The following is a 14175-nucleotide window of genomic DNA, read 5'->3' as shown; positions in this document are numbered from 1 at the left end:
TATTCCCCTACTGGACAACATTCCAGACAACAATAACAACACAACAACATTAATGCCATGACGCACATTAAAAGAATGTTGGGGTGTCAAACCTTTTCTGTTCAGGTAGTTTACAAAAAGTATACTAGTTGTCAGCGTTTGAATGAATACAGTATTATTGTGATGGGCAAGTACTGCTATATAAAAATATTGAGATACCAAAAAAAGCACTGGGCCTTTGTTTGTATGTTGACCGTTTTTATATTTCTGCAAATCAATTCTCTAAATGACAAGATCAATAAACTGAATGTGGGAGTGATGTCATCAATACTTTTTTGACATCTTGCATTCTAATGGGCCTATTATATTATAATTGTAAATTTCCCCAGCGTGGGACAAATAAAGGATATCTTATATCTGATGTCACAATCAAAAGCCATACAAACATCATCATGGATTAATACACAAAACACACACAGTACGTTCAAACATCTATTTTAATTAATCATTAGTTACATAATGATGTATGCGGATAAACACGTTATAATACGACATTTTAATGTTTCTATATTAATATGCATTTTATTTACAGTCTTAACAACCTTGTATTGACTTAATGCCCAAGCACAGGCATATTACAGTGTTCCAACTAGACACACAATGATTAGCGACATGAGAGAGGCTTGTTTATGTTCCAGTCGTTTCACTTCTTCACTTTGCCCTGAGCGGCAACGGCCTCCATGGCTTTGCGTACGGTCTCCTCGTCTCCCAGGAACTGCATAGGCTTCACGGGCTTCAGGTTCTTGTCCAGCTCATACAGGATTGGAATGCCAGTGGGCAGGTTGAGTTCCATGATGGCCGCGTCAGACATTCCTGTACGGAAAGCAGCACAAAAATATGGATTGATATTGTGGCGTCTTTTTTTTTTTTTTGAAAGAGTAGACAAAGTTTTTCTTTAAATTCCGCAATCATATAAAGTGGTGACTTGACTTCACGTAATTAGACAATTATTACATAGGTCATGTAAAAAAGAGTTTTATTTTCATTATTTCGTTATGTATTGATAGCACACGCTTTGACACGAACAAAAAAAGTAAACCTCATGAAAATAATTTGAAAAATTATCATGCTATGACTTAATTTCAATGTCAATGCAATGCCTTTGGTGGGAACATTGTCCCTCCCAACATGGCCGCCATGTAGGCATGGCAGTTAGCTGGGCTGCTTCAGCATGCTGGCGTATCCAGAATTGCCCACTATCTGATGCTTGTTGTGGCGTTTGCTACCATTATGTGGCACATGCAACTTAAAAAAAATAATTTAAAAATAGAAAAATACAAACCAAAAAATAAAACCTAATGTGAAAGTTGGGAGGTAGCATTGTAGAGGTCTACCCACCCTCCAGATGCTTTACGATGCCCCTCAGGCTGTTTCCATGCGCAGCGATGAGCACTCGCTTCCCTTGTTTGATCTGCGGGGCGATCTCCTCGTTCCAGAACGGCAGCGCACGTGCGATTGTGTCCTTAAGGCTCTCACAGGTGGGTAGCTGCTCCTTGGTCAGGTCCGCGTAGCGCCGATCCTACACCGGGAACCAACAAAATGTCAAAACGTTGCCGTACATGATTTTTTTCTTGCATGCTTTCCCCGTGCCTGTGTGGGTTTTCTCCGGGTACTCCGCTTTCATCTCACATTCCAAAAACATGCATGGTAGGGTTAATTGGACACGCCAGATTGTCCGTGGGTGTGACTGTGAGTGATTATTCGTCTATGTGTGTCCTACGATTGATTGCCTGGCAACCAGTTCAGGGTGTCCCCTGCCTAGCCCGATGAAGCCTGAGATAGGCTACCGCACTCCCGCCAGATTTGTGAGGGTAATTAGAAATGGATGGATACATTTTCTTTTTTGGTTGTTGTTTTCTCTAAACTGCAATAAATCAATTGAACATACAATGTTGTTGTTTCCAGGTGATGACAAATACGCGGGTGTGCAGCAACAAAACAGGTCTAGTACAGTGAACCACAACCGATATGGATGCTTTTAGCACGATGCTGACAACTGATTAATTGGACAATTAATTAAAAATGTGGTTAGTTGCCACCACTGACGAGTAGTGTTCACTCGGCTCCCAGTTTGACTCGAAGCTGACCTTTAACCCATTCTTTGCAGTCATATATTAACTCCTCACACACGCTATTAGGTAATACCATTCAGACTGTTGCAGGTCAAGAGCAACGGGTCACGTTAGAGCTGATTTCACTTATCTGTTGCTAAGGTTAACAGTCACGTTGAAGTCTCCTCTTTTGTTGAGGTGAACACACTTGCGTTGGTCAATGTGTACTCTTGCCTCACAAACCAACGGTTGAGCCCTGTGTGGTGTTTGCATCCCAACCTCACCTTGCTGATGACAGCGTCAAAGTCATGCTCGGGGCCCATGGCGGGAGGAGGCACGTCGAAGGAGCGTCTCCAAATTTTCACCTGGGCCTCGCCATGCTTGGCGGCCGTCTCGGCCTTATTGAGGCCCGTCAGGCCGCCATAGTGGCGCTCGTTGAGGCGCCAGGTGCGGTGCACGGGCAGCCACATTTGGTCGATGGCGTCCAGGACCAGCCACAGAGTCCGGATGGCCCTCTTCAGCACTGATGTGTAGCAGATGTCGAATTCAAAGTTGGCATCTGAGGGGGTTAAAGAACAAGAGGCACTGTTTTTAGACTTTTCAGAATCAAATTTTGTGATAATTTCATGATGTCAGTGTTCTGTCATTTGTATTATGTATTTATTATATATGCTGTATTTTTTGAGTGCTACATGAAATAAAACCTATCACAATATGCATCGTGCAATAAAGTAACCTAAAATTTCCAGGTGACGATTAGACTTCACTTGTTTTTGTATGGCCATCCAGTAAAAGTGAAACAAATACAAAATCAATTTCAATTAAGTTGGGACGGTGTGTTTCACATAAATAAAACCAGAAGACAATGATTTGCAAATTAAGTTCAACCTATCGACATGTTTAATTGAAGACAAATGTACCTGATATTAATTGACAAAGATGAAAACGAAATGAGTTTGCACTCGAAATCTAGGTTCAGGTTTGTAAACACAAGATGTAGTTTTAGTTATTTTAAAAAATGTTGTCATTTACAATTTTCGTTTTTACTTGTTATTTCTTTCGTTTTTGTAAACTATAACAGCCTTTTTCTTTGCAGAAGACAAAGAATATATGCCCATCGCAACGGTGGTTCTGTCGGGGTACCGCTGTAAACACATTTGAGATTATGTATGTTGATGACATGTTTTATGGCTACGTAATAGCAGTTTCAACAAAGTTTTTAGAATTGCACGGTGGAACTTGCTCTTTCTATTCAGTTCAAACGGAGGCAAAATCAGCATGCCTCCACTTGTTGTCGAGTGCAGCTTTTCAATGGGAATGGAAGTGTGCCGTTACCGCAGTGAAGTCAAAGCCTGTTGGAGCATGTTCTACGATCTGATAGGGTTCCATGATTAAACATGATGCCAGCGTGCGCCACAATACCAACCTGCCACGGCATCTTTCTTCAAATTGTAGGAAGTACGAGATAAACCTGGCGAGTAAGTTCTTATTTGTACTTGGTTACTTCATACCAAATGTTGCAGATCTTCATCTTGATGTCACGTGATCAGGATGAAGAGGGGTGGAGATGCGATTACGCAATTGGGAATAATGCGCAACACGTTCTGTATAATTACAGAAAAAAATATATACAGTATACAGCTAAAATGAATCCTCGCTTACCTTTCAGGGCCTGTCCACCTCTCCTCGCCTCCTTCTCCCCCGTCTCGCTCAAATCAGCATCGAACCAACCGCAGAAGCGATTCTCCTGGTTCCAGTTGCTTTCGCCGTGGCGAATAAGCACCAGCTTGTAGGCAGCCATTATCGATCCAGAAAAATAACGTCGATGAGACGAGAGAGAATATAGCAGTCTCGATGGAGGTTATTACAACGAGCAAACTGGTGCCGTCCACTTCAGCTCCGGTGAAGACTTTTATCCAATCGATTGGTCACCACCTCGCTTCCGGGTTTTATTATCCAATGAGATTCCAGTAAAAAATGACTTTCTTCTTTTTCCCACCAATGATGACTGTGGGCGTTTCCTGACCTTCACACTGTACGTCTGGCCGTACACGAATTGCTTAAAAATATTTAAATTATATTTAAGAAATATTCTGCAGCATTAAGTGACGTGATTCAAGTGAACCAACAACAATATGACTAAATAACTAAATAAATACACAGAGCGTGTTAATAAATATATTACAATGACATAATTAAGAAATTTAAGTACAAAATCAAAACTAACGTAATAATTACGAATTAAAGAGAAAGACAAATGCTGGAAATAACGTTTAAAAAAGTGCAATTTAGTGAACGTTTAACGTTATGCTGTATTTTTCTCTTTCCGGTTGCTGGCTTATGTAACGAAACGGCGTCCCATCCATCCATCCATCCATCCATGGATGGATGGATAGCTGTGTGTATACAGTATGTCCCATGAATATCAAGACTGTCATGAGGAAAGCTAAACTAAAGAAGGGAAAAAAACGGGTTCTGTAACAGCTTGAAATGCCATCTGGAGAAAGCAGGTTGGTAAACTCAAGATGACGCAAAAAAAAAAATCAACATCTTATGGCGCCGGTAACATAAGATACTGTAAGTGCCCCAGTAAAGGTCGATGTTTTTGTGTGCGTGTGCAGTAACTCAGCCAGTCAACTGAATCAGCAGCTGTGAATAATAATAAGCACCCAGTCGTTCTTCTCCACACCCAAAGTGAAGGGCAGTACTGTACTTTCTCCACTGCTAGTGTCTCTGGCTTTTTCTTTTCTTCCCGCTGACACCCACTTTTATTTCCCTCACCCCCACAAAAACATGAAAACACAGACACCGCACTCACAGTGCTCAGCATCCCTTTAACCACGCTCTCGCAGCGCATACTGCAGCGATGCACATTCCACACCAGAGGCAGAGGAGGGCATCGGGAAAGCACACAGTGAACAAGTGAATAGAGAGGGAGGTTGAGTCATGAGAAAGAGAGAGAGTGAGAGAAAATTATGCACAAAACGTCCAGTAGGAACCGCGGCTTGACACTTCCTGAATGTGTAAACCATGAATTGGCAGAGTGAGGCTTTGTAGCATGTTTCAGTTTTATAGCTCCTGAACATGGTGAAAGCTTTTCTTTTTTGTGGCTTTACAGCAGCTTTTCCCCCCCTGACAAGTCGACAATTACTACTGAATGGGTGTAGTGTTCATGTTTTGTGCAAGGGCAAGAGGTGGAGAAATGCGGGTGATCTCCAATCCATCCATCCGTCCATCCATCCAGTTAATCTATTATGATCTTGTTTGAGTGTGAGGAAAAGAAAGTCATGAAATGTTTATCGCAACTCTCAGTGCGTTAAGCATCAAACTGAACATAAAACAAAGACAATTACACATGTTTTTAGAACACCCCCCCCCCAAAAAAGTCTGCGATTAATGCTAACACAAGGCACAGCTAATCTTGTTTTCATGTGAGGATAAGAAACATACAAAAATGTTGAGAGCAATTCCCAGTTAAAGTTGACTGTCAAAGTAAACATAAAACAACGAGAATTATAAATTGTGGACTTAAAACAACCACAAAACTGCTTTAAGAAGGTCTACTAGCTGGGTGCTAACACAAGGCACAACAACATAGGCGGGATTATTTTCTCTGGTTTGGAGCAAATTTTAATCAGAGATGATTTATGTGTCCCTCAACATATTTTTTGACACGGATTAACAAAATATTTACTTTTTTAGAGCACGCCAAGTTTATGAGATCATTTCCCTTTTTTTCTTGTTGTTGTTGTTAAGTTGTATCTATAAATGCTTGTACAATACAGATTTTAGCATGCATTGTAATTTATAGCTGTGACACTTCAGAAAATAAAATCCACCTTAATTCATTCATTCATTCATTCATCTTCCTAACCGCTTGATCCTCACTAGGGTCGCGGGGGGTGCTGGAGCCTATCCCAGCTGTCTCCGGGCAGTAGGCGGGGGACACCCTGAATCGGTTGCCAGCCAATCGCAGGGCACACAGAGACGAACAACCCTTCGCACTCACACTCACACCTAGGGACAATTTAGAGTGTTCAATCAGCCTGCCACGCATGTTTTTGGAATGTGGGAGGAAACCGGAGCACCCGGAGAAAACCCACGCAGGCCCGGGGAGAACATGCAAACACCACACAGGGAGGCCGGAGCTGGAATCGAACCCGGTACCTCTGCACTGTGAAGCCGACGTGCTAACCACTGGACTACCGGGCCGCCTCCACTTTAATTCATAATTTGTTATTCGAGATGAAAGATAAATTGATATTTGAAGTTTGAGTACAGAAATTGAATTCGACAGCACTTATAGGAAATCTGAGCAGATGTGGATACCGGTAACGAGAGGAATCCTCGTCCTTATCAACGCGCATCATCACTGTAACACCTTCATCATGTTGCCTCCCAGACGATTCTGAATGTGGTTAATTGGATGCATGTCTCGCAGTGTGTGTGTGTCTACTCCCAGAGGCGTGGACCTTGTGGATACTCCGTTGCAAAAAAAAGTCTCACAAGGCGGAAAGGGAGTGAGAGAAGGGGGGCAGGGGGGGTGTTAGCTCTCAGAAGTGCAAGATGTACATCCTGTTCCCGCAGATGGTCAGACGTTAACCCTTCATTCGTGCTTGCCGCGTTGGGAGTGTCACATTGAAGTTTTATGATGGTGATATTTTGAGCTTGATGCGGATCAATTCAATTTGCTAGAATCGTGGCGGTCGCTTTGAGACGAGTGCAACTTGGAAGTCAAACCGCCGTGTAAACAAGCGGCTCCCCAAATTTAGCAGTCACGCAACTTGCTCGCAGATGACTGGAAAAGGCTCAGACATTGAATCATTCTCCGTTTTCATTGGACGCAAATCAGCCCACCTCCACAGCCCCCAACAGGCTCTTCCGGTTTAAACAGGCACACACAGACACATACTTGCTATCATTTAGACACTCTCAGAGACACTTTAGAGGCCCTTTCATGTGGCCGGAGTGTATAAATGATCCCTGCTGATTGGCTCAGGCTTTTAATCTCGCGATAGGAAGTCGCTTGCCAAAAATCTGTGTTTCATTTGGGGCAAAGCCACCAAAGTGTCCTGGCCTCACTGTCGTAATTTGACTTTGTGAAAACAAAGCAAAAAAAAAAACAAAACAAAAAACAAACAGCGGCCCGGTATTCCAGTGGTTAGCACGTCGGCTTCACAGTGCAGAGGTACCGGGTTCGATTCCAGCTCCGGCCTCCCTGTGTGGAGTTTGCATGTTCTCCTCGGGCCTGCGTGGGTTTTCTCCGGGTGCTCCGGTTTCCTCCCACATTCCAAAAACATGCGTGGCAGGCTGATTGAACACTCCAAAATTGTCCCTAGGTGTGAGTGTGAGTGCGAATGGTTGTTCGTCTCTGTGTGCCCTGCGATTGGCTAGCGACCGATTCAAGGTGTCCCCCGCCTACTGCCCGGAGACAGCTGGGATAGGCTCCAGCACCCCCCGCGACCCTAGTGAGGATCAAGCGGTTAGGAAGATGAATGAATGAATCAATGAAAAACAAACAAAGCACAGAACAAATCAAAATCACGTATCCTCTTACTGCTCTTTATTCTTCTACTTTTGGATCTTTGGCTTGACAATAAAAACACTTGTTGGTTCAATACACTTGTGGCAGCGTCAATCACATCTCGACCTTTAGGGTTTGAGTAGGCAGCATTGTGACAGAAGGCACTGAGAAAACAGTTGAAAAAGACGCGCACCGTAACATCCGTTATGTGTTTGCCAGGTGTCATTCGTACATAACCCCCCCCCCCCACATGTAAACATAATATAGAAAGGATAATGGATATAATAAACTCTGCAGCTGTACCACTCATTATATGTGACAAAATGTTCCCTACGACAGTGACATATGGGAAGAAAAAAGTACAAGGGGTACTCAGTTCATGGCTTTGAGGTTACAAATGCAGCACGGTGTAAGAGTATACGCTCAGTTATTCACCAGTATTCCATTTGAAATTGTCTCCTATGTAAAGCCTAAAAGTGTTTTGGATACAAATAGGCACAATTATGACAATTATGATGTTAAAAATGCCATGCGATCAAATGTTTAGCGCAGTGGTTGAATATAATCGTCATATTCTAGACATCTCCATTCATTTTCCGTACCGCTTTTCCTATCGCTGGTTGGTGACTTTGAGGAGAGAGCCAATCACAGCACACATTTACATACAAAAAACCGTTCATGTTCACATTAACGCCCAAAAAGTTTAGAGACTTCAATGAACCAACATGCTTGATTTGGGAATGTGGAAGGAAAACAGAGCCAAGATACCGAACACGGCGGATGTGCTTCTCATAAACATATATTAAAGTAATTATGACTTTATGACGCTGGACTTTGCCGTAAACCGAGGACCCCTAGAGTCGATATTTACCCCCCCCCCTACCCCCTCCCTTGAAATAAAAAAAAAGTAAGTATCCGTTTGTGGAAGCATGAAAACAGTCCACTTGTGTGGACCTATAAGCACCTTCAAAAGCAGGGGCAGGGCACCGCTCCCAAATAACAACCTTATGCAACATCTTAGTAAGAATTTGTGTGTTACAAGTGATTTTTTAAAATAACACTTCTTTTTCATCTGATTTAAGAATAGCACGTTGGTCAGCAACAAGACCATAAAAACGAAATGCTTTTCCACTAGATGGCAGAAGGCACACACCATTAGCCTATTAGCATAATTGCCCAAGTCATTTTATGAACGTTTTTTCAAAAAACAAGAAGACAAAAAACACCCACATATCAAACTCAACAAATAAAAAGAGAAAAGTAGCTTCGGTTCAAACGTTGTTGATGTGCAAGACCTGGATGACTGAAAATCTAGACACGCAAACTGAAGAAAACCCAAACAACAACAACACAATTTTTAGCTAGCAGACTGGTACGTGACAGTAAGTTAAAAACGACTTAGACAATTATGCTATTAGACTAACAATAACTAACCTGTGTATCCATTTTTTGGGGGGTGCTATGTAGTGAGATTTTTCTTCAGTCAAATACAGCGGTACCTCAACTTACAAGTGCTTCCAGTTTTTCAAATTTTGAGCCATCGCTTGGTCGTGTTTGTGCTTTGCGGTGCAAGCCAAAATTTGACGTAGCGAAATGCCCTTGCATTTGGGCGAGCAGAGCCAGTCGTGTCAACTCACACCTAGACGCTCACGTGCACACTACCTGGCCAACCCGACTCAAGCTCCCGATGTCACACACTATGCCACATCCCTTAAAGACACACCAGGATGTAATTTCTGAATCAAACCAAGTTAATTGGATGTTTTAAATTAGGCCAAAATGGGTTATGTGCCAATTTCTGCTCTTAAATATGCCATTTAAAAGTTCTCCCATTCCACAAAAATCTGCCATTTTTTTCTGATGTAATTAAAGAAATACTATTGGACAAAATATTATAAAGCAGCCAAATATTCTGCCAGCAATTAGCTATTTTACTAATGATCTATTTTTAAAATCAATCATCTGAGTAAAACGGATTTCTGAAATGTCTGAAGAAATTTAATTTGTAATTCAAGCCACCACTCTATGTGCTAAATTAAAAAAAAAAAAGGGAAACGGTATTGGAGCCTCTCTACGGCCCACCGGCCGTAGGTTTCCCCACCCCTTGCTGGTAACACTGTAAAACATTTGCATTTGATGGATTAAAAGAAATCCAGTGAAGTTAACTTGTTCCTCATCTTGCTGTGGTTAATAAAAACAAACAAACGAAGAAAAAAAAACAAAAGTAAAAGTTGCAAAGCCTCAGATGACCGTTTGCTCCCCTCGGCTCTTCCTGCAGGCGCCGTAGACCACCGAGAGCAGGAAGGCAAGGCAACACAGGCACGCGAACACGGCGGCCGTCAGGTAGACCTTGTACAGACAGAAATGCTTGTACTGCTCCACCATACAGTAGGCATTGCGATGCGTCTTGTACACCATGACTCCTACGGCGGGCACGTAGAGCGCTGCGGCGGCCACGTCGTGCGCCAGGTTACTGCACAGCCAGCGGGGGCCGCCGAGCACCGGCACGGCGTCCTGCTTGTCGAGCAGCGTGACGAAGAAGAGGCCCAGGCACAGGAGCCAGAAGAGCACCGCCACGAAGAGGACGAAGTGGATGGAGCCCTCGTACTTGTTGGCGGCGATGGTGACCCACAGGCCTGCGCCGAAAACGATCTGCAGGAGGCGGGTGACCCCCGGGAAGCTCCGGAGGAACTTGGCCATGTGCTGCCTCACCTGCGGTTGCGCTTGCTGGGGTGCCATCGCTTCTCTTCTCCCTCTCTTTTTTTTTAACCCGAGACCCCCTTCCTTCTCCTCCCACGAGCGCCTTGTTCCCGAGCAGGGCGGGTGCGTCTGCCAGCTGCAAACAGCTGGAAACTTTTGCCTGCAAAAAGTCCGCAAAAATCGGAGGCCAGCGGATGGACAAAGGAGCGAACTCCTGCCGAAAAAAGGAACTCTTTGTTTTTTTTTTCCCCCGAGGGGTTTTCAAATGAAAAGTCGTCTTGTCGTGTGCTCAGTCTTTTCCTTTTCCTCCGCTCAATGTAGCGTTTGTGTTGTTGGGGTGGGCTGGCCGAAAAACGGAGGGCGGTCCGACATTTCAAGCGAGCTCCTCGCTTCCTTCGCCCCTCACATTTGGATGCGCTTTCCGACATGGGCTCAATGCTGGAGGGTGGAGGAGTGTGTGTGGGGGGGGGGGGGGGGGGCACCATTTTTCATCAGTGCCATACTTGTGCCAAAACTAAAGTCGATGCATATAAACGATTTGGCACCCATGAATTTTTATATTTCCAGACCCCCTCCACCCCCCCACCCAACGTTTTTTTCAATGTATTTATTTACTTTTAGTTTTTCTGTTTCTTCCCCATTTTTTTGATAATTTTTAGCGGGGGTACAATATTGTAAAAAAATACCTAACAACATTCAAGTAAAACGACCTACTGATTCAACTCTTGCACCCCAAGTTAAATCACTGCAAAGATTCTGAATATTTTCATTAATTCATTTTCCGAACCGTTTTATCTTCACTAGGGTCGAGGGGGGGGGGGGGGGGTGCTGGAGCCTATCCCAGCTGTCTTCGGACTGGGTCGTTCGTGGAAGTATGCAGTCTGATGTACGTTTTCTAAAACAAGTTAATCAAGTCACGCAGCAAGAAATGGTATACAGACATGCTAATGTTAGCTTCCCCGAGTGTTGTACCTTAGCTTTGGACCTGCCGATTGTTCATAACAGTCTCTCCAAGCTTGTTTTCTTTGGTAACACTGAAGGTCACACTGTTTAAATTCTGTGGCAATGACTAATTGTCCTGAATTCCCATAAGTGGGCTGTATATTTGAAAGTGGGTGGAAAGTATTTTTATACTTCTGCGGTGATCTTGGAAAGCCAACTTTTAAATGAGAGGAAATGAACCAAAAATGTGGCATCCATAAACAATATTGACATTAGAAATGAATCATATGGGCGTTGTCATGCACTGCTGGTCACTCATTTGACCATTTGAGGTTGCATGGCTAAAAACAAACACAAACGCTTGAGCTGTAGCTTAACGTTAGCTTTGTTTTGTGAAGGCCAATGCTGCCGTCTTGTAGATCACTCAAAATAAATCTGTGCGAATGACTAATGTATTGAATTGTCACAGATGGGCAGGTACATTTTAAGGCATGGGTGTCCAAAGTCGGTCCTCATGGGCCGCTATTCTGCCTGTTTTCCAGCTCTCCCAGGAGCAACGCACCTGATTCAAATAATCTGGATTGTTCGAATGCTGCTTCAGAGCTGGCTGATGAGCTGATTGAATCAGGTGTGTTGCAGACGGAAGTGATAGAAAACAGGCAGGATGGCGGCTCTCCAGGCCTGGAGCTGGACATATCTGTTTTAAGGTCTCTGTGGAAATGGAACAGGCATATTACTGGACATCTTTCAACATTTCGGGTCCTTGTTTGGTCCCAATTAGAGTGTACTATAAATACTCCTGTTTGCCTGCATCTTTGGTTTGGCCATCCTTCGGAGAGTGTTCAAGATGCTGTTTGTGTAAAACAGCGAGCATAAGTAAGTTGCCCTACATTATATCCATTAGTGCTCACTATACAATGCCAAACCTTTGTGATTGTAGCCCATTGAAAGACACACGTTTCTTTCAAACCTGTTTAAAAGCCCATTCCTCACAAATATTGATACATGCTGACTTTCTGGAATGTTCACCAGAGCCGTTGAACGTTTCTTTGCTTCTACTCTCTTCTGTTTTCACTTTTTCGGCTTCCCATTCATTTCTTGACCAAAGGCTGAGAATTTGTCAGTACACCCAATCGGTCTCTAGAGGGCGTCCTAAACACTTTTAGAATATAAGTCAATGAAACTTGATGTGGTTGCCATCACATTTTTAAGAGAGACATTCATCGGTTGGTGGACATCTGTCAACATGAGTCATCTCTGGTGTTGAGTGAAAAGGCGCTCGATGTAGATCATGTTGATTTCACCCGTCAAAAGGGTAAACGCCTGCGAGTGAAACATTTCAGTATGATGCGGTGCCGCCAGATACTTCCATTAGACTACAGCACTTTCTCCCAAGTCTTTGCCGAGTCATTTTGATGTCCACTTGCAAACTTAATGCAGGCCTTAAATAGGGGCACTGAATTTTTTTATTATAAAAATAGGGGCAGTGAAAATACACATTTTCAGTGCCCCATTTTTATAAGATCTGAAAATATTTACTGTTTTGTTTTTTTTCTTTGCTGTTTGTGTTTTATGTGATTTGTTATTTTTTTTGCTGTTTTTTAGTATTTTTTTTTCCATTTGGTGTTTAGTTTTTTCTTTTTGCTGTTATTTGTTGTTGTTTTGCACTTCCAGACTGTACAATTAACATTTAGTTTTTAAGTTTGATTTTATCATGCGTTAATCATTTATATCTATGATATTCCAGAAAAAGAATCACGTTGTTAAACCTACCCATTGATTCATTGTATTACATGTCACTTTATAATTTACTTATTATTATGAAAACCTCATGTGCTGGAGGAAAAACAAGAGCAGATTCAGAATCGGCGCCAAAAAAAAAAAAATATTTCAGATTTGAAAAAAATATGTATTCATTTTTTGACCAGTGTTATTTCTCCTGCCGTGATAAATTGATATCATCACTGGCCAAAATAAAACCTCTCCTCTCATATGAACATTTTGAGACAGTAATTCATGCCTTTGTCACATCCCGGCTTGATTACTGCAATGCCCTTTACTTTGGAGTCAGCCAGTCCTCCAGAATGCCGCTGCTCGCCTCTTAACTGGTACTCGTAAGAGGGAGCACATAACTCCTACTCTGGCATCCCTTCACTGGCTCCCCCATTCATTTTAGAGTTATTTTCAAGATCCTCCTCTTTGTTTTCAAATCTCTGAATAATCTCCCGCCACCTTACCTCTCTGAGCTCATCCGCCCCTACACACCAGCCCGGCGCCTCAGGTCTGTGGACCAGACATTATTAGAAGTACCAAGAACTAAACTGATGCGCAGAGGGGATCGAGCCTTTTCTGTTGCTGGTCCCTCTCTCTGGAATGACCTCCCGCTGAACATTCGGCAAGCCTCCTTGCTGCCCATCTTCAAAACCCTCCTCAAAACTCACTTGTATTCTTTGGCATTCGATTCGGCATGACTTTGATTTGTTCTTGGTTTTCTACCGCCTTTATTACCGATTTGTCTTACTGTTTATTGTGCATGTTAAATTGCTCCATGTACAACACTTTGTATGCAGCGATGGCTGTTTGAAAGTGCTCTATAAATACTGTTGACTTGACTCAGTTCATCCATTTTCATCCAAACAAAACACTTGAGTGGCGGCACATTTTACACTGTGGCTTATCTGAGCAGTTGTTGTTCCTCCATGCCGCATCACCTCCATTTTTCTTCTCCCCCGTCCTCATAAATACACTTGTGTTCCCTCCGTTGTCGGCGGTTTGGCCATAGCTCGTTTCTCCGCCGCGATTTGAGACATCATAGCGACATCATAGCGGTGAACCAATTCTGTGTAACCTCGCAAGGACAATTAATAATACCGGTGTTCGAGAGTTCATTGCCAGTCAGGGGATATTTTTAATGGCACA

The 14175-nt window shown here is 43.0% G+C and overlaps 2 protein-coding genes across 2 annotated transcripts; both read right to left on the bottom strand.

The window, feature by feature from the left end:
• Nucleotides 1-458: 458 nt before the first annotated feature.
• LOC127610138 (phosphoglycerate mutase 1-like) lies at nt 459-4022 on the bottom strand. The gene is made up of 4 exons (XM_052079910.1): nt 3753-4022; nt 2375-2649; nt 1378-1558; nt 459-852 (listed from the first exon to the last, which is right to left on the bottom strand). Exons 1-4 carry the CDS (start codon nt 3889-3891, stop codon nt 683-685), a joined length of 765 nt encoding a protein of 254 aa, XP_051935870.1. The 5' UTR covers nt 3892-4022; the 3' UTR covers nt 459-682.
• Nucleotides 4023-7631: 3609 nt separating this feature from the next.
• Nucleotides 7632-10700, bottom strand: marveld1 (MARVEL domain containing 1). The gene has a single exon (XM_052079920.1). The coding sequence runs from the start codon at nt 10351-10353 to the stop codon at nt 9856-9858; it is 498 nt and encodes a 165-aa protein (XP_051935880.1). The 5' UTR covers nt 10354-10700; the 3' UTR covers nt 7632-9855.
• Between the last annotated feature and the right edge of the window lie 3475 nt (nt 10701-14175).

The sequence above is a fragment of the Hippocampus zosterae genome, chromosome 11 (genome assembly GCF_025434085.1).
Source record: "Hippocampus zosterae strain Florida chromosome 11, ASM2543408v3, whole genome shotgun sequence".
Classification (NCBI taxonomy): domain Eukaryota; kingdom Metazoa; phylum Chordata; class Actinopteri; order Syngnathiformes; family Syngnathidae; genus Hippocampus; species Hippocampus zosterae.
This window is presented reverse-complemented; position numbering and strand designations above follow the sequence as displayed.